Here is a 25299-nt window from a genome sequence, read left to right as displayed (position 1 = left end):
GTTTACAGCCACACCCTGTCCATTCAGCTCACTCATGCAGCTTTCTGGTTTCTTCCTTTGTGACGCTTTTTCGTTTTTTTCTTCCTCTGTCTTTCCCATATGTGTCTTTTGCTCGCAGGAAGTGCCTGATGCACACAAGTGCCATCCCTGAAAAATAAGTGCCGTGGCTCGCACCGGAAACCACCGGCTCAAATTGAGCACGGCATCCATTCCTACATGGGATTTGGAATGTTACAGTTTGCGACTGCAAAGGCGTTTTCAAACCATTGAAAGATTCCTGGGGCATTCGCATAACTCTAGATGTCCATGCCAACTTATAGTACAGGTTAGTGACAGAGGGAGATACTTAAAGAATTGTGAGAAAAGGACCCAGTAAATTAATCTCAGACTACTAGCATACCGGTGAGAAAGATCAACCGATTAAAAGGATAGCGCACCCTATTAAAGAGTAAAAAAGTTGAGTAAACATTATTACTGGTTCAGCAAACACATTACAATAAAACCAATAAGGTAGAAAAGCTTTTGGATTTTCATTCAAAGGCCAGGACAAGAAAAATCACATAAAATTGATATTAGCACTGCCCAACGTTAAAATATAATGAGATTATTACCAGAAATTACCAGAATTACCAGAAATTTGAAAAACGAGGTGCAGATGCCATAGACGGGGAAATGTACCTAAAGCCTTTTCCACTACCCACGTTGTCATTAGCCCAAAGGGAACATTTGGACAGACTTGCTGAAAAAACTGTGGTAAGGTAGGCCATACATGCATTTAATATGGGGAAGCTGGTAGTATTCTGCACAATTCTACAGGACGTTTGGAGAGCTACTGTTACCAATTCTAATGGTTCTAGTTAACACATTTCAAGAGAAGAGTTTGTAACAGGAGACAGCTATGACTTTGAGATCAAAACCAAGAGTAGAAATCATACCGGCACATACCACTACTTAAACTAAACGGCAATGTTTTTGCTGAAATTGTAGACAGCTGGCTGGCCAAGTATGCCAGGGTCCTTGGACAGAGACTAGTCTAGATTTATAAGAGACTGTCAGGCAAATTAATATATGAAGTGCAACCCACCTGCAAAAATTTTACCAGGAAAAACATTCTGCAAACATGGTAGCACTCTATGCCTAGAAGGCAATGATTGGGTCAATTGGAGCTTCCTGAGACAGACACTTCTTAAAATGTGCCCAACACCTGAAGGCAGGGCAGCCGCGGCCCGTCCTTTAGAGTGGAGGGGCCACGCCCCCCACCTTTTGCCCCTCATGAAGAGTGGCTGTCAGGCTGAGCAAAGGTCAGCTTGACAGACACTCTTCATGTTCAGATCAGGCAGCCAGGAGCGAGACATGCGCGATTTGGGCAGACTCCTGCCTGTCGGAGCTGAACTTTGCTGGGGTGAAGAGGTCACAGCTCCTATGTGTGTGACCTCCTCAGCTCAGCAAAGTGCCTCGAGGCACTTCCCCTCGGTGATGTGGGGAAGCGTCACCCATTGACTTCGACCTGAGGGCTTCAGGTTTGAGCCCTGAAGCGCTCATGGCGAGTGTCAATCAGTGACAACTTGTCACTGAGTGGGGAGGGGTCAGCAGTCTCTCCTTAATAAGGATAAATCTGAAATATTTAATCTCATGCTTTTAGTGGACTCAGTTGAGTCATTGACATTGAAATACCTATTCAAATGGGCATAAACATGAATAAACTACCGGGAGATTATTCTCATCATACCACTATCTGGACTTCCTTATAGAAGCAGACTTAAAGAAGTGTTTATTATTGTTATAAAGGATTCAAATATGGGTGTTGGGCCTGGCCCTCTCTGAGGGTCACTTTCATTTTGCCTTTACCATCTACTTTTTGCTAATTTCGTTTTTGCTGAATTTAGGGTTCTATGCACTTTACCACTGCTAAAGTGTTTGTGTTCTTTCATTAAAACATGTTAGAGTGACTTACACCCAATTGGCATATTTAATTTACTTACACATACATAGTAAAGTGGTGCTACATGTACCCAGGTGCTGTAAATTAAATACTACTAGTGGGCCTGCAGCACTGGTTGTACCACACACTTAAGCAGCCCTTTAAACATGTCTCAGGCCTACCACTGCAGCTTGTGTGTGTAGTTTTAAACTGCGATTTTGACCTGGAAAAAAACCTTTTGCAAGGCCCACACCTTCCTTTTTAATGCAACTAAGTCACCCCATGGACAGCAGAGGGCAGGGAGCAATGTATTAAAAAATTAGGACATGTGCTTGTAAGCTTTACTTGTTCTGGTAGTGAAAAACTATTATATTCAGTATTCATTACTGCAAGGCCTACCACTCCCATAGGATAACATTGGAATTACCTTATTACATTTTTATAAGTGCAACCTCCAAATGGAAATGGTTAACCAGATCATGTTTTGTATACTTGGAATCCTAATTTGAAATACTAACCTATGGTGAACTTGGATTTTCAATTGCAGTTTTGAAAATGGCTCTTTTAAAAAGTTGGCATTTTCCTTTTTCCTTCCTTAGCCATTTACTGGCTGTAGCCTATCTCTGGTCACATGACTTGGTATAGCTGACAGTTGGGCTTTATGTATTCCTCCTAGAGAGCCACACATAATAGGGACCTTAGTTGTGCCCGGATGGACCATCACTGGCAAAAGGGGAAGGAGGAACTGGGCACAGCCCCACTTACACTTGAATAAGTTGTGTCCTGTCTCCACAAAAAGGGCTGCATACCCCCTGTAGTTAGTCTACAGCCAGTACAGGGAAGACACAATGACTTCCAAGGGAGTTTCTTAAAGCTTCTTCCAACTTCAAAGGCACAACTGTGTATAAATACTAGAGCTCAGGCATCAACTCTTCAGTACACTTCTGGACCGGTGGAATACTCTGCCAAGAAGAAGGACTGCCAGTCTGCTGAATGGCACTCTATTGAAGTACTGCATTGCTGTGATGCTGCTTTGCTGTGTTGATCTGCTGCCTGCTGCCCTCCTGCCTAGGTGAGACGGACTGGAACTAAATCTCTTGAACCCAGAGTGACTCCATGGGGTAGTTGGCTGGCCTCCTGGCCTGAACGCCTCAGGGACAATACAGGCTTTCAACAACCTTGCAACTGCACTTGGACTTTGCCATCCTTGAGTTCACCCTCCCAAGTGATGTCACCTCAGTCCTGGATCCCTGGAAGTGTGCTTAAGGTTCTTTGCCAGCCTTTGTGGATCCAGCAGAACCAATGCATGTCCTCTGCTGCATGAGGCAACCGTGAGCAGAAATGACACATCTCTGCTGCAGCATGGATTAGACCTTTTGTAAGGACCTGCATTGCTGCTGCAGCCTTCATCCTATTTGGTCTTGCCGATGATGTCGGACACCGCATCACAGCCTCGCAGCTCCGCAGAACCACCACATTGCCCCCAACTGCATGTCGCATCCCCGAAGACAGATTCCAAGCCCTCATCAACAGGATCTTCAACATTGATGCAACAGGACCTTGCATGTGAATCCTTGCAACGCTCCGCAACCCAGGATTGAAAGTACTTTGTTCAGCAGGCCTAGCTAGAACCCTATAGCTGGCCTCCCCTCCACTGTGGTCGACCTGAACTTGTGACTTTGTCCTAGTCCGGCGCAACCAGTTTTTGTTGTTTTATTTATTAAAAAGCAACTTTATTTTTCTTATTCTGTTGTAGGCTGCTTTGTGCTGTGTTTTAACTGTGTTACTGTAGGAAGTATTGCACAAGTTCTTAAAACATTGCCTCTGAGTTAAGCCTCACTGCTCTGTGCCAAGCTACCCGAGGGTTGAGCACAGGTTAATTTAGGATTTGCAGGTGACTTCACCCTGAGAAGAATTGTGGTGCTGCTTGAGAAGAGTTTCACCCCTCACCTCCACCAATAGCCCAATTTCTTACAACTGGTCATTGTAACATTGTATGTATTGCCAAGACTATTATACCTGTTTTATGCCTTATCAATGCCAATCCCCAGAGAAGAAATAACAGAACTTCAGAGGAAAACTGAATTATTTGTGTATGGAGGCAAGAGAACTAAAGTGTCCAAGAAGAACATGATGGCACCAAGTAACAAATTGGGTCTGGCTGCTCTGGATTTCTGCAGATACTACCAAGCTATGCACAGACAATCACTCATTGTGTGGATGCCACAAGAAACGGGTAAAAAAGAAAGTGGCCAATCATGGACTGAGAATAGCAGGTATATCCCTTTAGGACCTCTTATCGCTGGCTAAAAAATCTAGAAAAAATGATTATGCCAAGCCATTAAATATAGCCTGATGCACGCTTGTGACTCAGTCACAACACATATACAACGATTCTCTGGATTATCATACACACCTTATGTTAAGGGGCTGGAAAAGCACTATACCGATGCACTAGCCTGCTCTGGGTTACCCTGTTGACCTCCTACAGTTAGGCAGCACAATCACAACACATATACATGGAGTCCGTGGCTCATCATGAACACTCTTCTGCTGCGGGTCAGGACAGAAACTATACTGATGCACTAGAAATCTCTTAGCATGTCTACCTCTTGGGCAGGGTGGAACAGTTGTCACAATCATATACAAAAGCTCTGTGGATCATCATGTGCACCATTCTGCTATAGGGCAGTAGTCACTTCAGTACAGTGGCCCTACTGGTAGTATGAGGATGATTGTGGGGAATCACAGTCACTTACTAATCTATTATGGACCTGTGGATAGAGATGACAATGTCACACAGTCACTGAGGAGCTGAACAACAACTGTTCTAACTGAGACTGTGAATGAACCCTGCAAAGACCTGTCATTTGATCCAGCACTGAAAACAAAACTCCCTGCTTTCACATCGACAAACTAGTTCTCTTCCTAAGACTTCTGTACACGATCTTGAACCGTTTATGTCTGAGTCGTTGCAGAGATGTTCTTCAACCCCCAGGCATGAGGGTGATTGTGATTGCTTTGTTTCAGTGACTGGGATATCCTGCTGTGCAACCTGTAGGTTAGGGAGTGGAAGCGTTTGCAGGGTTCCGCGATGGTGCCTGTTTCTCGCTCAACAAGCAGTGGTGTCCACCTAGCGCAGTATTGCTAGAGATTTGAGAAGGTAATCAATTAAGATCCTGCAAGAACTCTCGAACCGTAACCATTTATTTGATTTCAACTAGCGATCTGTCAAGCATTAACATGATACCAAAGTGGAGTTGGGGTCCTAAGACACTCTGATCAATCACTATTCAACAGTTGTTCTCTGAAGGTTTGCAGAAGGAATATCGAGTGGCCACAATATTGTCATCAAAGTATCAAAAAATAAAATATTGAGAAGGTAAGTGAACAGAGGGAGGTACAGATCTACTGTTTGTAATTCAACATCTACGTACCCGGAAAAGGTATATATCATGAAGGTACGTAGACTGGGGTACAGAACATCTATACATACTTACCAGTCGATATTTTGGTCTTCGATACAGTGGTAACGATAGCGTGACCACTCGATATTCCCTTTGCGATATTCCAGACCCACACCACTCTCCAATATGATTCTGTTGTATCCGACCAGAAGGTACAAGAATTTGCTGAGCTGTCGATCACCCACTTACAAGAGTTCTAAGAAAGATAACAGGCCAACTCTATTAAATAATACCCTGAGTGGCAGAAGTGAGGGGCAACTCCCTGTATACGAGGGGCCCTGACAGCCTGGCAGGTTCAGCGCGCGACTGCAAGGCTCTCGGTGCACGGGCTGGCCTCTGCAGCCCCACGTACTCATTAAACCTTCAAGAGCCCTCATGAAATGTCATGAAATGCCGGCCAAGTGATGGTCATGCTGCGAGGGTTTGATGCCGGCGGCCCCGAAGGGCTGATCTTCCCTGGGTTGGTTGCATCCCTTCTGTGTTTTACTTCCCGGCTTAGAACAATGAACGTGGTCGGCGCTGGAACGCCTCCCCGCGCAGACACAGCATCCTGTACTTCTCCGTATTCCTGCGGCTTGCTAATGACATTAAAAACGTGAATTACTCCGTTTACATTTTTTACATACTTTCTGGTAAAAAACACAAAACCAGATTATACAGTGCTGCCCTTTTGCTTCCCTCTTCAGCAGACAGCACTTCACCCACACATTGCGCGCATAGTGCAGATGAATGGGCTGGAAGTGGTCGCGCGCCCCCGCCTGCGAAGGGGTTTCTCTGTCATGTGGTGAGACCATGCAGACTTGAGACACTTGCACGAGGGTAACCCCTGCTCCCTCCTTCAAGGAAGGAATGCCCAGGCAGGCGCTGCGTGGTACTTACTCACCACACAGAAGGGTTGCCATACTGAATCAGCTACCTTTAAGGTTCAGATCTAGGCCCGGGAGGCCCTGCAATGCAAGGGGGAACGCTGAAACCAACTTCTTTGCACACCTCTTACCAGTGCTTCATTTGTAAGAAATGATTTACTGGGGCACAAGGTTTTGACTGCGGCCTGCCAAACGTCTGGGTTACCAAGTACCAATGCTGTGTAGTCTTGATTCCACCTCATGTCTCTTTCATGCAACAACAAACACCCACTGCCCCTTTTCTCTACTGCTTTGTAAAATAATTTGTGCGGGACCCCAAGTTTTGCTCCGAAGCCCATGGCCTGGGTTGCTGAATGTTGGGGTGACAGATACTTCGGCTGCGTAGTCTTGAATCCATCTCATGCATCTTTAATCCACCACCAGCCACTCCCATTCCCTTTATCTCACTCTTGCAGGTTCCTGCTTCCTTCCTTTATCTCTGTTTTTCTGTCTTTTTCTTCCTCCTTCTCCTCCTTCACTCCCCATTGTGTGTGTTTCTCTCCCGTGCTCTGGGCGCAGAGAGAACACGTTATGGGATTTAGGAAGATTATTTCTTGTTTTACTCAAGATACATATAGGTGAGGTTAAAAATACTAAGGGTCTGATTATGACTTTAGGAGAGGAGATTACACTGTCCCAAATGCGACGGATATCCCGTCCGCTGTATTACAAGTTCCATTATATCCTATGGAACTGGTAACACAGCGGGCAGGATATCCGTCACATTTGGGACGGAGTAATCCCCTCCGCCAAGGTCGTAATCTGGCCCTACATCTATAATTAGCTAGAAATACCTACATCCACCCTATTGTGGTAGTTGATATTCTGGCTGCAGTATCTATGTATAACAATATCTTGGTAGAATGGTAGAATTGCAGTCAGCACCACTGATAGAGAACGTCTTAAAATTGTGTTGGCCACCACAGACATCATATTGCCAGACTAATAATTGGTGCAGGATGTGCTATGCCCACTTTGAGCACCACATAAAATAACCCCGGGGAGTGTCCTTCATTGGCATACTGCACAGTAAATGATCTTCACGGTCAACTGCTGACACCGAGATGCTGCAAGAGCCAAGATACCAGTCTTACCATTCAGCCAATTGGTCAAATGGATTTCAGTGCCTCTTGCTACCACCAACGTGTCAGCCTGAGAAAAAAAGTTAGGATATCGAGATTATAGAAGAAAACTGCACTTCCCTTTAGATGATGTGAAGTCATAAGCAAGAGGATTTGTTAAACTACATGGACAAGCCTGAAGACAAGATCCAATATGTTTGTAAACAAGACATGGTTCCAAATTTGGAAACTGGTGCTCAAATGACACATTATGCAGCACTTTTTAAGAAGACAAGGAAGCCAAATGACCTGCTGACTTGCAGTATCAACATCATAGAGCAGGCTTCACAATGCACAGGATTTAAAAAAAAAAATTATATTTAAGTATACACTTTTTGTATAGCGCATAACACATAACAGAACTGTGTGTAAGCACTATTCATTTTGGTAGAAAAGGAAACTGAAGAACAGTGCACGAATTGCTTGCTGCCCATGATCTCTACAGGGTTAACAGTGGCATCAGAAGGGAAGCCGGGATAAGAACTCAGGGGATCAACAACCTAGCCCTTTGATCAGGCTACCTCCATTTCAATTAACTGCAAAGAAGGTATGATAGCTGTCAACATTAACAAACGTATCACGCTGTAAAGTGCCGCTGAGCAGGCTCAAACAAGGTGATGGAAGAAAATTAAGTACATATTGTGGAAAGGGGGTCTTAATGAGCGATATGAAAAAAATGTGCTTTTAGACATTTTGCATAGAGTCACTAGAAATGCAGGAAAGCCTATTTGGACTAGCTATCCAACTGCATGCCCTTGACACATAGTTTGTGAATACTGTTGTATGGCAGGCGTACTTTAACCACAGCCCAAAGAACCTCTAAAAGCATGCTATGGTAGACTGATTGTTCAGCCAGGGAACAGTACTGTAAGTCTACCTGCTGTTTCGTCATCTCATTCCTTCTTCCGGGTATCTCCTACTTATGTCACCTTTTTCACCATAGCATTATCTATAGTATATTAATTATTCTACTGTAGCTTGAAGTATCTGAAATAAACCAATTCCAAGATACAGCTTCAGCACACCCAGGTCCCGGTCTTTCTCTCCCTCTCTGGTCTGCGAGATGCCACTTTTCTCTCTTTCTCTTGTCTCCTGTTCATGATCCTAAACTTGTTCTTATGTTCTCCTTTATCTTGCTTTAAAAATGAGTAAACATAATTACATTTAAAAATAATAAGTTGAAGAACACGGAAGAAAGGCTTTAAATAAGTGGTACCCATTGAATACCAGATGCCTTTGGCTGGCTCAAGGAAACACGGCACCTGTGTGCTTGATTTATATAGTAGACATACAGTCCAGTCACAACCTGTCGATTCTAAGCATTATAACTTGGCAATCATATGCCAATGACTAATGGCTCATTTTCTTTTTATGGTGCCTGGTAAAGTTGTAAGAATTGTAATAGAATGCCACAATGGGTCTATCTTCTGGCTGTAAAGTGTACTTCATCAAGAAACTTTCAAGTTTTAAGAAAAAAAAACAAGAGGCAGAGTAAAAGACAACAAAGAGAAAATGTACAGAAGTGATTTGAAAGTCAACAGAGAAAATAAGATGTAAGTATCTTGACCTCAGATGCTGCCGGTTGACCAATGACCACTGATGCTGGGCAAAGGGAGCTTGTGTGAGAGACAGACACATTAGAAGCCCACTGGTCAATGTAGCCTTGAGGTGTGTACACGCCACAATCTTTGATGCTCGTCATTCTCTCAAACTCCTCACAAACTCCGTCTCCATCATGAAAGTAGCATCGGCTGGGCTCATCTGCAAAGACACAACTTTCCACATCAGCTGCTATTATCGTCATTCTACAAGCATTACTTTTGTGGATGAAGCAATGATCAACTGCTTATTGGGGATAAGTGTACTTCAAACCACATCCCACAACACTGCGCAGGAAGGCTTACCTGAACATCTGCGTATCCAGTAGAAAGAACAAGTCACGTGTCTTTTACAATGTACTTTGCAACGAGGAAATCCTCAGTCCCTCTGACTTTTTAAACATGTTTTGTGGGTAGAAAACACAACTGTGGTATAATAGTTACACATAGAGTGACATAGTGTTGTTGAACACCGACCCTGGAGTCCAAATTCATGCCAGCTTTTCTGGATAGTCACTGACTTTCAACTCGTTTTCGGTAGATGTAGTTTATTTGGAAATCTTGAATACATGGCATGGACCCAGCCTTTGTGGATGTAAGTAGGAAACCCCTGTTGTAAATGATTTTCATTTAGGTAATTGTATGAAAATGTGCCCCATGTAAATGTTTGAAAATATTGCATGCTGTAGCCATCATGATACATATTAGGACATATATGTACAAACTTTTATTTGTGCCCTGAACAAAAGATGTTGCCAACGTGTCAAACACATGCACATTATCTGTGCATCCAAGACTAAAAAGGTGGACAACTTTTATGTGTCCATACATTTTTGTTACCTCCTACATAAATATTAAAACCGTTCACAGAACTTTTATAAAGGAGTACGTCACACCTGCTCACAGAAACCATATGTGTACATCAGCCTACAGAAACCATGCATGCAGCACATACAATTCGTGGTACTAAATCCTAGAACTTAAGGTAACAGATAAAAAACAGGTTGTACTTTATAGAACAGGTAAACAAATACATAATATGCGCAACTCTCTAAGCTCATGCATACTGAGCTGTGGTATACACACCTACATATGTCCATTGTTAGCAGTTATTTTAAAATAGTTGTTATTCATATGTTAAAAACAAAAAACAAAAGAAAAATAGCTTCTTACCTGCAGGTGCAGTTTTGCAGCTTGAAGATTTTTTTGGATTTACATGCTGTGCATTATTTTCCATCTCATGGTTGTTCCTGGAATTCTTCTCTTTTTTTGTAGTCCTTCTTCTATTTGTTTTTCCAGGTAGGCGTCAACGGATCTCCCATTTGGTGTTTCCTGTGATGTTGCATGTCCTCCCCGGAAGCTCCCACTCTTGGTCGCCATCTTCAGATTCTTTTTTTTCTGTTTTTCTGTTCTCTTCTTCAATATTCTTGGTGGAGGTGGGTGGGTTGCTTGTGAATCCAGAAAATTCTTGAAGCTGCAACCTATTTGTTCTTGCTCCAAGAAACATTATTCTTGCTTTGATACTGGTGATGACTTCTATATGCTTATAGAGAAACCTGATGTGAATAGTGTCCTCATAACCTGCAGTATATGATCTCTGCACTTGTTGTGTGAATTTGCTCTTACTAACCAGTTGTCCAGGTAAGGATAGATATGTATGCTTTGTCTTCTTAAGTGAGTTGTTACTGCTGATATACACTTTTTATAAAGACTCTTGGTGCTAATTTTATCAAGAATGCCGGCACTGTGAACTGGTAGTGTGTCTTGTTCACCACAAACCTCAGGTATTTTTTGTGTTTTGCATTTATTGGGATGTGCAAGTAGGCGTCCTTTAGATCTATCATTGCCATGTAATCCCCTTTTTTCAACTGGGGGATGACTTCCAGTAAGGTTGTCATCTCGAATCTTTGAGATTTTATAAACCTGTTTATGAATCTGAGGTCTAGAATTAGACATAGAGACCTGTCTACCTTTGGGTTTAGAAAATATGTTGAGGAATTTCCTTTTAGATCTCTCTTCTAAACACCTTTTCTATTTATTTTTCTCCTAGTGATTCCTCTACGTCCAAGTGTAGATGTGATGTTTCTTCCCTTGAATGGACTTTCTTTTTTGGTCCCAGTTGCTGGAGGCTATCTTGTCCAATCCTGTGCAAAATCTAAACTCTATGATGTTTAAGATCCATTAGTCTGACGTTATCTTCCTCTACTTCTGAAGAAAGTTCATTATGCTGTCTCCCACTGATGTGTGTTTTTGGCAAGTCACTTGTTTACTGGGGTTGTGCTGCCCCTGGGAGTCTGTTCCCTTCCCTGTGTTCTTCCTCGAAAGGGCTGCCATCCTTGCTGCTGGAAATGCCAGTGCTGTTAGGGTGTAGAAGTTTGGCTGCTTCCCTGGAACATCTGCTGTGATGTGCCAGTTTGGGAGCTCCCTTCCCTCATAGGCCTTCATGTTGGCGCTGCCCCTCTATATATATTTCCTCCAGGCTGCAACACCTTAAAGGACTTAGCAGTCTCATTGTCCTTTCTGAGTTGGTTTAAAGCGATGTTGACACTACTCCTGAACAACTGGTTGCGTCGAATGGGGTATTTATGACATTTGCTTGTATCCCTGGCTTGAACCCTGATATTTTCAGAAATGAATGATGGCATAGTGTGATATCTGCCATAATTTGCATGCTTGCTGTGTCTGATGCATCCAATGCTGATTTCAGGCATTTATTGACAATATTTTTGCCCTCTTCTGCCAGGTGTGCAGCTCTCTTTTTTACATTGTTCTAGCAAGTGCTTCATTAGCTCTGCCATTTCTTCTCAGTGCTGGTAGGCATGTCTGTTCAGGAGGGCGTTTGAATTTGTGATGCACCATTGATTGGCAGCATTGTGTTCAAATTTCCTACCCATGAGGTCCATCCTTTAGCTCTCCTTGTCAGGAGGTGGCCCAGATTTTGATGGGATGTTGGCTCCTCTTTCATGCTGTAGAGGAGATAATTGAATCAGCCAGTACTGTACCCTTGATGTAAGCTTGGTCTTTTGATAAATATTTATATTTCTTCTCTACCCTTGGAGTCACTGCTCTACAAGTGTTGAGCCCCTTAAATGCATCCTTTTTGTGTTTAGGATGCTTGGCAGCATTGGGAGGAAATGGTTCCTGGCTTGGGATGGCAACAGAGTTTCCAGCAGGAAACACAACTTTGATGTTTCTTCCTCCAGCTGAACTCCATTCTTGTTAGCAACCATCTTCATTATCTGGTTGTTTCCCTCCAATGTCACCCAGAGACGACGCTCTCGATGGATAGCAGTCAACACCTTCCTCAGGGGAATCCTTCTTCAGCTATTGCCACTGAGATTTAATATACTCAGACTCTTCTGAGCCCCGAAACATACCCAGTCCTTCTTGCTCTTCTTCCTTCTCATAGAAGAGATATTCTTTGTCTTCCTGAGGTTCAGGTGTTAAAGGAGGTTAGATATCGACATCCTTCTCACCCCTGTGTTTCAGCATCAAAGTATTCAGAGGAATTCTATATTTCTTTAAGGATGCATCTTAGTCTTTTTTATTTTGAAGTAACACAACTATTTCTGCCTCAAGATTCCTTCTTCCTCTTGATCTCAGACAAGCATTCGTCTGGATCAAGGGTTAATGTCAATTTCTTCTTTGATGTTGAAGAATCCCTGGACAACGTATCGGTCGTCAAGCTTCTTTGCTGCTCCCCAAACCTTTCTTGCTTTGATGAAGAAGTTTATCGACCTTGTCCGCCTTTCGATGAGTGTGTCTTTTTGGGAGGCTTCCCACCTACGGTGTCCCTTTCGAGGGATCCGAGGGGTTCTCTGTCTCAGGGCCTGCCTTCGGCTTGCAAGTGTTTTGACAACGAGGCTCCTTTCAATGCCTTTGGGACTGATTTTTGAGACTCAGGCATTTTGTTCGGTGTTGATGAATCTTTTACTTGCAGTCTTTTTTCTTTCTTTGTTGTCTGGGATTTGATTTCAACGATTCTTAGGTCAGTGTTGAATGTTTCTCACACTGCACATTTGGCGACTTTTTCCTCCTCGTCGCTCGACACACCCAGGTCTCTCAGGGATGGAGTTGGTTTTTGACCCTGCATGGTGTAGTGTGCCTGTCTCTGCTTCCCTCTTGCCCTCAGCATCTTGGACTTGAACCCGGCACAGGCATTGCAGTCATCACTTCCATGATCTATCAGCAGGTAGCGATTGCAGAGCAGGTGATGATCCCTCTGCGTGAATTTGTGGTGGCAATTTGAGCAGAACTGGAACAAAGTCTTCTCTATTACACTGAACACAGAGACCTTGTCTGGGCATTCTAAAAACCATTGACTTCTCCTTCAGTCTAGGAGTCTTCGCAAGTACCTCTTCTTCGATGTTCTTATCTCTATTTTGTCCAATCCTTCAGGGAACTTCTAACAAACTTCTCACAAACTTTTTTCTTCCCTGTTTTGGAGATCCTTCAGCCAGGCATCCAGAACCAACGGTGGAAAAACAAAATCTGAAGATGGTGACAGCAGGAGCTTCCGGGGTAGGAAGTACAAAATCACAGGAAGCACAAAATGGGGATCCCTTAATGCACCAAAAAATAATAAAATAGAAGATGGACTACAAATGTGGAGAATTCCAGACCCAACCACAAGATGGTGGAATAACGCGCAGCATGCAAATCCAGAAAAGATTCATGCTCCAAAACAAATAAAAATAAGGAAATCTCAGTGATTGCACAAAAGTAAATGAAAACATTTGACAGAAATGGTCCTTATGTTTTCTGGTGCTTTACCTTACTCTCTCTTCAGCATATGGTTGTAACACTAAACAATTAGAAGTACCAGTGTTCAGTTCCTTTCCAGTATGTGTTCACCCCAACAAATGCCCATATTATTTACTTTGCTAAAATGGAAAACATTCCCGATGCATTCTATATATATATATATATGTTCAGATGGTAATCTCTCTCTCAATCTCCTTTTCTGTTTCTCTCTTTCCCTCCCTCGCTCTCCCTTTCAACATATACACACAAACACATAACCTCCATATTTCTGTGAAGACAAGCATACAGACCTTCTCTCTCTTTTTTTTCTGCTAGAGTATATATACATCTGCTTCCCACCTCTTACCTTCCACACTTCTCTCTCTCACTCTCTCTTTCCCCCATCCCCTATTGCTCTCTCTCTTCTTCTCCTTGGACATTCACTGTTTGTCTTTGTCTCTGAATTTTGCTAAGACGAACACACATGTATTTAATTCAGTAAATGTGGGAGAAGCTAACCCGGCTGGGAATGGATCCCCTAATTGTGGAGCTGCTTCGGTACCTCCACCTAGGAACTAATGCAAATGTGAGGGTTGGGGCAAATGGGGAATGCTCGGATGCTTTTGAGCTTAAAAGGGGTGTGCGCCAGGGATGTGCCCTGGCTCCTACCCTTTTTTCTTCTGTATACCAATGGGCTGTTTGATTTTTTAGTCGAACGCTGTAAGGATGCTCCTAAAATTAATGGTAAGAATGTCCCGGTATTAATTTATGCGGATAACGCAGTGCTTATGGCCCGCACTATGAATGGCCTTTGAGAGGCGGTTAGAGCCTATGAAATTTTTATGTCAGCTTTAGACCTAGAGATAAATTGCAATAAATCACATTTGATGGTGTATCGGAAACCACTCAGCAGGGTGGAGGGGCTGAAGATAAATGAGCAAGCAATCAGTAAGGTTCAGGAATTCCCCTATTGAGGGGTTAATTTTGATTAATTTCGATGACAAGGGTACCTGGAAATCTTGTATTTCCAAGAGAGGGCCACTTTTCAATGCAACAGTTGGTGCCACTTTCGAGTATGCCGCAAGGGTGGGAAATAAACCTGTTAAGGCCCCGCTTGAAGTATATAGGCGAAAATGTCTCCCAGTCCTGCTGTATGGGGCTCCACTGTGGGGATATACAGAAAACAGGTCCCCTGCAATAGAGGAAAATAGCTTCTGCAGGAGGTTGTTAGGAGTTGGCCAAAATACCCCCAGCTTCTGTTTGCATGCTGAATTGGATCTAGACTTCATAGAAGATACTATCAAGATTGTTCCCCTCAAGTAATGGATCTCTATTTGGACTAACGAGTTTGCCGCTTTTAACAGAGAGATTCTGGGGGATTGCATGGCAAGTGAGCATGCAAAGGATATTCACTGGCTGATGTATATTAGAAAAGTAGCCTATGTACTGGGGCGGCCGGATATGTACGAGGCTCCAGAGGGTCTAACCAGCTCTGACAAACGCTGGGCTAAGCAGAATTTCTCCAAAATCTTGGGGGCTAAGAGGGAGGAGGAGGAATTAAGGAAAAAATCAGTAAGGGATTTTATAATGTTAAAGATGGGGGTGGGTCCTGAGGCGTATCTCTTGGAGTTAAGAAATGTGAGGGAAAGGACTCTTATCTCGCGATTCCGTCTAGGGGTTATCTGAAGCAATCTTTTTTTCCTGCTTGGTCAGTTTGATGAAAAATCCATAAAACCATGCCCTTGTGATGGAGTGTCTCTGTAAACTTTGATTCATTTTACTTTGTTCTGTGTTTTTTATGCCCCCTTTAGGCGACGCTATTTATTCCCCCTACTGAGGCCTAGGGGTTTTGTGCAATATCGCCCAGCCTTCCTGTGGCTGCGCATGGCTTCTGATGCACTGGTGTGGCGGGGTTGCGGTCTTTTCTTAACGGAGCTATAACCTGGCGGAACAATATAGAGTAGTTTTAAATGAGCCTAAATCTGTAATCTTATTGAAATATTATTTTTTAATGAAATCTGGAACGTAATTATTTTATATGTGTAAAATGGTTAGCAGGACATGAGGCGATATACAAATTGGTTTAATGAACTTCTTTTTAATCTCTGTTTTTAAGTATTTATTGGTTAGGATAGGTGTAAGATTGTATTTTTGACAATGATTTTTGAAAGTGCTATGTGTTGTGTTGTTAATTTAGTTGCATGGTTGATAATTTTCATACTGAATAAATTACTGTTGTTGATTCTCATTATCTACATATATGTAGGATGATCTGCTGATCTCCCACACACACCCTCTCGCTACATACACACAATCGCCAGTAGGTAGTTATATTTCGGACGTTTCCATAGGAAAAGCATTTTTTTACTTGCCTATATCTTTGGCACTGTTTGTCGAATCTTCACGAAATTTTTCAAAAACGGTGCCCCAGTGATTCTTGTTGTGCATAGAAGGATGATCGGGGTGATCCATCAAGCGGGGCTGAGAAAAAGGATGGGGGGGCAAAAAAGCCGCATTTCCCAAGTTAATTCCCATAGGACCTTTGAACATGACTACAGCCCGATTCGCTAGATGGAAATACACCAAATTTGGCAAAAAGCTAGCTGTTGGTATGCAGATTGTGCTTTTGGTTAATTGGTGTAAATCCGTTCAGTAGTTTAGGAAAAATTTAACAAAAATCCAACGTTGTATATCTGGGGTCGCGAGGGCTTCACAAATATTAATGAACTCGAGCATGGAGCTACAGAGCTATGATTGGCTGCCAACACTTGAAACCAGGGATTGTTGGCAGCCATCTTGTGACTCTGCTTCAGTCGAGTCCCATAGAAAAACTAAAAATGAAAGACAAGGGGCCAGTGTAGAGTCACCCTGACCCCTTAGGTCTGGTGCTGGGGTCCCAGAGGAACCCCTCTGAGAGCAAAAACACATTTTTTAAATTAACATTTTCCCCACAAATTCATGACGTTGCAACTTCAAAGAAAAAAAAGAAAAACAATCGCAGACTCCCATTCTTGTTTATTACAAGCTCCCGGGTGGGCGAGGTCCCGGGGGCATTCCCATTTTCTATGTGGGGGGTTGACCGCCCTCCCCCCTGGAACTGCCAGCTCCCCGGGGTTTTAAACAAATGAAACGTGTGGTGATCGCTTGGCCTTCCCATGCATCCTTGGGTACAACCACCTAGCTGGGGCAAAACTTTTAAAGTGAATGGGGGGGTTTCCAGCCCCCCACAGCTCAGGGACCGCCACCTCCCTAGGGCAAATCTTTTAAAGTAAATACTAGGGGTGCCCGGCTCTCCCGCAGCACGGGGACCGCTACCTCCCCAGGGCTAATTTAAAAAGAGATATGGGTCCGTTGTGGACCCCAGGCCCCGGAGACCACCACCTCCCAAAGGCCATTTAGATGCTGGAAGGTGGCTGAGCAGCCATCCTCAAGGAGCCATTAATGGCTCTAGGGTCTATCACACCCCAGGGCGGACTCTTGCTATGTCCCGGGGTGCCCTCGCCCAGGACTTACCTGTTTGATGTGACTTGGTGGGAGCTGACAGTTCCCGCCAAGTTGCAGCAAACATTATGCTCAGTTAAAATGGGATGGGGTCCCCGGGGCAAGGTCGGCCTTTGGAGGGGGGCTACGTGCCCCCCCCCGAAAAAAAGAATTATATATTTAGGCTGGACCCTGGGGGATGGGGTTTGGTTATTATAGGGGTTGGCTGCAGGCCCTGCAGAAACCACCCCCTGTGCACAGCTGGGTGGTTATAGGGGTTGTCCACAGGGCCTGGTCACAGGCTAAGCCCTGCGGCTAAACTTCTGCACACACAGCCTTCGACTTTGCGCAGCACAGGGTTATGTGGGTATAGGGGTTGGTTGCAGGGATGGACCACAGGCCAGGCCTTGCGGCCAACCCCTGCTGCAGACAGCAAGGCCTTGCGCAGCCCCAGGTTGGGTATTATAGGGGTTGGCTGCAGGGCCTGGCTGCAGTGGCATCAGTGATGTTACTGACCATATCACGAGTGATGTTATATGTGAGGTCGTAAGCAGTGCCCTACTGAGGTGCAAGTTATAGTTAGCTCAGGAATTTCTATGGTTTTGTACGTGTGAAATGTGAGCCTCACTATATATATATGTAAATATATATATATATATATATGTGTGTGTGTGTGTGTGTGTGTGTGTGTGTATGTGTGTGTGTGTGCGAGTGTATATGAAACCAAAGTTTAAAATGACACTATAGTTAAATGTTGGATTGAGATAAAAACATTTAAAAACAAAAAAAAGCACAAATGCTCAACCCACATTCTCAAGGTACCATGTGGTTAAAGATTGCACCCCCGTGGTAGAGCAGTACTGAACAAGGTTCGCTGTACCATTGGGTGGAAGGTTGTATAGAGGTTACCACAGGGTCCTGCTGGAGTATTCGGGTATCCAGAGCCAGAAATGTATTTCTTTTAAAGTTGATTCCCTCTGGGTCCCTGTACAGGGAACTGGGTGTCGGGGGCTACCTACCCTGCCCCCTTTTGCCATTTCTCACAAAGATTTTTAGGACACGGGGACCTGAGTCCTGTAATAGCAGCCACAATATTTTCTTCAGAGATGCGGACAGCCAACCAGATTGCTTGGAACCACAACATTGCCCTAATACTGTGGTGCAGAAATGGCAGACTATAGAAAAAGCTCTCTCAGACAATCAGAAGGCCCTATTTTGTAACTTATTGGTGCCACAGGAGTCCCTGCGGGGTCTATTGTCCATATGAACCTAGCCTTCTAAACCCTTCATGTCCAACCCAAGCCCCTCTTTCAAAGCTAATTTCTCAAAAGCGGCTGAATGGAAAGCAATGTTTCCTGCGGAAATTATCAGGGAAATCAATGTTTTGGAACCCCAGATTTTACTTGTCGCCTGCTTGACAGATCAGTGCAAACCAAATTTTCCATTCAGGAGCAGAGGTGGATGAAATGTCATTCTTTAAAGTTTCACACAGTTTACTCAAACAGCATTAAAGTTATTACCAAAACAAACAAACAAAAACATTTCTTCTATGAAAACCTCTGACCTAACTATAAACACAGGGTACTGAATGCAAGTATGTAAACAAAAAGTAGATAGATAGATAGAGATAGATAGATAGATAGATAGATAGATAGATAGATAGATAGATAGATAGATAGATAGATAGATAGATAGATAGATACTGTAGTTTATGGTCATACATAGCTAGGGGGTTCTATTGTCATCTAAACCACATGCCAAAGGGCAAGTGGTTTATAGAAGTCACCAGAATTCTGAGACAGCAATACATATTACACATTTGCTTTGATGAAAAAACACATTTGGAATCTCGACTTGAGGGACTGTTCAGGATGTTGTCTGCAGGGTGCAGCTAACATTGAGCACTGATTGGAATTAATAGTTTAGGTGTTTTTTGTGCATTTCATGATTAGAATGTGGACCAGACAGTTGTGCTGAGCATGTTTTTTCACAAGTTCTCTTTCTGGTAGTAGGTAAAGAAAAAAAGGGATCCATTAAACAAAGGTTAAAAATAACAGACGTCAATTCTGCCAAACAAAGACTTTAGAAGACAATTGACTTCGTTGTTGAGATTGCCGCGGTGTAAAGATAGAGCGGGGCAGTGGCGATGCCAGTGAGATTCCATGACCCACAGCCAGGCCCTGTTCACTTTCCAAAACATGTTTTTTTTTTTTAAAGTGCGTATAAATGTCCTAGGGTCCCGATAACATCAAGTGCGGAAGGTTCACAAAAACATCGGAGCGCCTCCAAGCCGATGACTTCATTCCTCTGTCACAAGCAAAGAGACCACAGCCTTTAAGGCGCTGCGATCCGGGACAGTGCGTGATCGTCGCACGAGCTAATCTCTTCCTAATTGGCCTGAGACCCCAATAAACGTGTGCGCCAGAGCCCACGAGACCCGGGGGAGGATCATGGTGGAGAGGCACGCGGCGCCTGGGAACACGCTGAGGCCACCTGGCCTGTGGCCAGGGTGCTGGTACACAGTGCTGCCGCGTCCGCCTCCCAACAAGACCCCCTGTGGGTCGGTTGTTCTTGACATCCTCTGCGGTACAGTCCGCTCAAGAACATCTCATGCTGTGTCAAAAATAAGATGAGGGCGCTGATGAACTTTTCACAGTCTTTTGAGGGAAAAAGGCTGCAAATCCTAATTTGGTGGGAAACAGTCCTAATGGAAGGGGCCTGAGAAGAGGGGGCGTCATGTGTGTGAGTGAGAGAGAGGGCAAACTGCAGCAGGTCCTTCGACTGATTTAATGCAGAGCCAATGGAGGGGTTCAGCGTACACGGATGTCAATGTAAAGGGGTGGAGTAAATTGTCACAAGTCTGGAGATTTACGGCACAAGACCAGACTTGCTTGTAACCAATGGGCTTGCAGTGTCATTAGATTATTTGACTTCGTCACTATTTATTAGTAGAAATACTGATATGGCTGTTGTGGCACATTCTGATTTTTTGTCGCACGCCTTTGCCATGACTAGAACACCAGGGGGCTAATTTTTCAACATTTTGTGCTATTGCAAAGTCAAAAATAGTAATGCATAACGGTACAATGTTGACAAACTATTTTCCCACACAAAACTTTGTTTATGCAGGGAAGTGACCTGTAATGCAATGCAAATAACTATTTGCGCTACAGTCTACACCTGCCTTTAAACCAAATCTACAGCCTTATTCCACAACAATTCAGTATATACTTTCAGTCTTAAGCTACACGTCTTGAGTATTCACAACGTCCCTTATACAACACGTCCTGCCCTACATGATGATTTCAGTATACAACATCCCAGCTTTGCAAACCACACCTTTTCAATATGCCACACTTGCTGCCTTATGCCAGAGCAGAAGGGTCTACAGAGAAGGAAATGGCTGCACTCTAATGCAGTTCCTCAGAAGTTCACAATATGGAGCAGTTATTGCTGAGGTGGTGCCCATTAGACCCTCTACAAAGCAGTATTGTGAATTATACTCACCACGCCTGCTAAGATGTAGAGAGACCAGGTGTAGGATGTGTGCCTGAACCGGAGTGGAGCTGCCAGGGCCATGAAGTCTGCACTGAGGATATCAAAGTGCACGCCACTGCCCGTGCCTATATAATGAAGGTGCATTTACAGTAAGAGGACTCATCAGGAAATCCAATGGCGCCTGGATGGTGGCAGGCACTGACCCGCGGAGAAATCCATGTGCATGTTTGGTGTGTGACCTGTCTTTGTGAGGCTACCTACCTAAAAGCATTCGGTGAAAGATGATGCCCCTCTGAAGTGCTGCTGCTGGCCCAGAGAGGCACTCGCCTGAAGATTCACTAGGGCGAGGCTTGAGATGAAGGGCTGTGGTCTCTGGTGGCAGTATCCTGTGGTGCCATGATCAGTGCCAGATATGTTGGCCCAAAGGAGGGAACCTTGGCCCTGTAGCACTACAAGACCTGGGGAGGTGAATAGCTTAATGAAGATGGTGAGGGTGTTCTCAAGCTTGAACTACTTTGCACATTGCTGCTTGAAAGCGAGACTGTACTGAGGTCTGGAGATACGAATGGATAGCTGCAAAGGGGCATATATCTCAAGGCTTGTCAATTTGTACTACCCTGACGCACATCGCCAGAGGGCCTCTCCTGCGGGAAACTAATAACACACAGGGTGACCTGCTATGGGGAATCCGAGTCCAGGCACAGCCTAAGAAGCAACGGCCTAAGAAGAAACTAATAACACACAGAGTGACCTGCTATGGGGAATCTGAGTTCAGGCACGGCCTAAGAAGCAACGCCATGCCCAGAGTCTCTGCAGCTAGCCTACGGAGAATTATTTCATGAAGTTAGCACAGTAAGAGCTAAGTAGAAAAACACCAGCCGCACGGCTCGCACAGCAGGTAAAGAATGATGACATGTCTGACCCTTCAGCATGTGAAATGACAAAGGATTAAGACATCAAGGCCATAATTCAGGACCTGAAGCTCAGTTTATGAAGAACTGAATGCAAGATGAATACATTGACCCCACATATGGACTGCATGATGGAGCACCTTGGCAAACAGGCATCCAGACTTGACATCGAACCGCATTGTGTCTTCAATACAGAGTATGACTTGACAATGACAATGCAGCCTGAAAAATTTATCAAGATGGAAAAGATTTTCCAAGTCAAAAAGAAGGAATTTGAAGCACCCTCAAGACGCAATAACATCAGGATAATAGATATTACGGAATCTAGGAATGTGGGGAACATGGAGGTCTTTGTTGAATCTCTACTGACAGATATGTTAAATAGAACCAGATTTCCCTCAGCATTTACACTGGAGAAAGCACACTAGGTGTTTACACCGTGGCTAGTCCTAGGTGCATCCCCAGGCCAATTATAGCAAATCTTTTGAGCTACAGAAATCCAGACAGCTGCTGTAACTAACCAGGGAGAAGCAGTACCTCCACTATGTTGTCTCATCATTCTCACTGTTCCTAGAATTCACATTCACCATCCAGGAGGACTGAAGATTCTTTAGCACTGTTAAAAAGAAACTGCAAGCAATGGATGTGCCATACGCCATATTGGGGGTTATTCTAACTTTGGAGGAGGTGTTAATCCGTCCCAAAAGTGACGGAAAAGTGACGGATTTACCACCAGCCGTATTACGAGTCCATTATATCCTATGGAACTCGTAATACGGCTGGTGGTATATCCGTCACTTTACCGTCACTTTTGGGACGGATTAACACTCCTCCAAAGTTAGAATAACCCCCATTATGTCTTACCCAGCTGAGTTTACGATTACTATGAAAAACACATATTTTTGAGACCATAAGGAAGCAGGTTAATTTTACACAAAAAAATAAACAGCGACACCTTAAAGCGAAGAAAAAGACACAGGAATCAGAACCATGGAGAAGGACAAATGACCCAACTTGAATGCAGTTCAGCACCACTTGGGAGGTACTCACAATTGTCGAGGGTTGGCTCGCAAGTGTGACCCGGATTGCTGCTCCAATGTTCAGCACGGTCTACTGCATCTGCTCTATGTCTTATTTAAATGATTACAATGCTTCTGTGAAGAATGAAAGTCTTCCGCTTGCTGAAGAGCAAGTACATTAGGTTAATGCATTGTGTAAATGTATATGTGCATGCCGTTGGGGTGAAGGGCAGCCAGGGGTGCTTGCCTGAGAATACACTAGAAGGACCACCTTTGCCTCTAAGCAGCAGGAAATGAACCATCCTTGCTGGACCCTGAGGGTGTTTCACTCATACAACTCACTAACGAGAGAGGTCATGCCCAGTGGTTCTGGGGTTTATGGGAGGCTTGAAAACTAAGAGTTGGTGTGTGCAGTGTAGGGGGTAAAGTCGTGTTTTTTATCTACACCGTGACTCACTAGACACTTCTAGTGCTAACAGGAGCTACACATTGACAATGCTACATTACACTTTGGCCTACATTAGTGACACAACATTCTGTACAAAATGACTAACGGACAGAGTGTGCAGACCCTGACGTTGCTTTCCTGGGACTTTAGGGTTCTGAATGATGCTTGCTAGGTTAGACAGGTGACAGCTTATTTTACACTACACAGGGTGGGTATAGCATATGTTCAAGAAACACATTTATCCCCATAGATAAAAAAAGGTTAAAATGGCCAAAATGGAAGGGAGTTGCACATTTGCCACTTGTGACTGATGTGTCAGAGGGGTAGCAATATGAATAAGGAGGGGCACACCAATACATGTGGTAAGTGAGGCTAGGGTTCCTGGGGGAAAAACCTGATAGCATAGGGAATAATGGAAGGATTATGTAGCACATTCCTTAATGTTGATGGCTCTAACACTGACTGCAGGAAAGTTTATGCAGACTTGTATCCCATTTGTCAGTGACTTGAATACCGCAGAATGATATGAGAAGGAGGCATTTAATGCAATTTTAGATGTAGAATGTAATAGTTTGGATATAGCACCTAGGACCCTGTTTGCCTCAACCCGAGTGGTTGATTAATCAAATATTGGATAAGGGCAACATAGTAGATGCATGGAGTCACGGGCACCCCACAGTGAAAGAATCTACTAAGTACTCAATAGTGCATGACAGTCAATCCCACATAGATTGCTGGCTGCAGTCGTGGGATGTGTGTGGTGTGCTCATGAGAGTCTAAATCTCTTGCAAATTCTGCCTGACCATGCCTCAGGGGTGCCTGTGCTCCGACTACCTGCTAAGGTATACTGACCCCTTATCTGGAGATTCCTATCAGAGGACCTGCTAGGCAAAACATTCAAAGAAGAAGTAAGGTCTAAAATTATTGATTTTTTTCCAAAATAATTCTGGCTCGGTCGTAAGCCATGATACACTTTGTGAGGCATTCAAGCTCTATGTCCAAAGCTGGGCATGGCCAAGCAATTCAGGATCCTTAGAGTCATCTGGGATAGCCTAGACAACCTAGCGGTAGACCTTCGAAGTCATGAATCTCTGTGTGCTGCTTAGGAGATGGCTGGTTACTTCTAGGAATACGCATCAAGCTAGACGAGTTTCGAGGCATGGTAGAGCACAAGGTCAAGTAGCTTTGTAAATACAGAGCTGCTAGAAGCTAAAGTGAGGGTGAGTGACGAGCAAGCGCATCTGTGAGGCTAATCCAACATGCATGGTTAGAAGGTAATATAACTTTCATCGATGACAGTAATGGCCACATACATTAGAAGTCTACAAGCATTGTTCAATATTTCAGTAGCCTCTCTGAGAAATGATCCTCACTGCTTATCTCCTACTCTGTGACTGGGGTGCCAGACTAACTCAAAACACTAACATACACATGGATTGAGAACTCTGATACAGATATATTAGTGCTGCCCATCTCAATAGAGAACATGAAGATGACGAATAGGGATATAGAAATCAGTCGGGCACCAGGTACTGACGGCCTAGTGACAGACGTCTATAACAAGTAGGAGAATATTCTGGTTCCACACATTCTTGAAATGCTTGCTGAAGTGCACGAGCGAAGCAGTCTGCCTCACTCCCTCAGGGTTGTGGGTATTATTGCCCTTCTAAAGCCAGGACATCTGCCACTCCCTGTAAGTCATATAGGCCCTATATACTAAAGTTCACACCAAAATCATTGCAACCTCCCTTATCCTTTACATGAATGGAAGAGTCATGCATGACCAGGTGGGTTTCGTTCTAGGTGGATCAACCATACACCACTTATGCACACTCTTTGACACTACAGACACTATAAATTGAAACCAGTGATACAAGTTGTTGCAGTCTTTTTGGACACAGACACAGCAGTTAATGATTTCGAATATGGCTGCATTTGGCAGTCTAGAGGAGACTGGACCCTGGCTTATGTTGCTGTCCTAAATGTCTCTACTTTACCACAAACCCAACTGCCATAATTAGAATCAATGGTTTACATCACAACTGCTTACTATTGGCAGAGACACATGTCAATGCTATCTACTGCCTCCTTTGCTATACGCACTGTCAATGGAGCCCTTAGTAAGCAGGCGGCAGGAACACTACGTCCAGAGGCATCCGAGATATGTGGGCTAGCGCGTAATCCTCTT

General features: G+C 44.0%; 1 protein-coding gene across 1 annotated transcript in view; it reads right to left on the bottom strand.

The window, feature by feature from the left end:
• PAPPA (pappalysin 1) overlaps window positions 1–25299 on the bottom strand; it is a 572334-nt gene that overhangs the window by 175186 nt on the left and 371849 nt on the right. Inside the window, exon 10 of the mRNA XM_069241521.1 lies at window positions 8982–9175. Coding sequence (XP_069097622.1) covers window positions 8982–9175 — 194 coding nt within the window. The remainder of the gene's footprint in view (window positions 1–8981; window positions 9176–25299) is intronic.

Source organism: Pleurodeles waltl, chromosome 6, assembly GCF_031143425.1.
Source record: "Pleurodeles waltl isolate 20211129_DDA chromosome 6, aPleWal1.hap1.20221129, whole genome shotgun sequence".
Taxonomy (NCBI): Eukaryota; Metazoa; Chordata; class Amphibia; order Caudata; family Salamandridae; genus Pleurodeles; species Pleurodeles waltl.
This window is presented reverse-complemented; position numbering and strand designations above follow the sequence as displayed.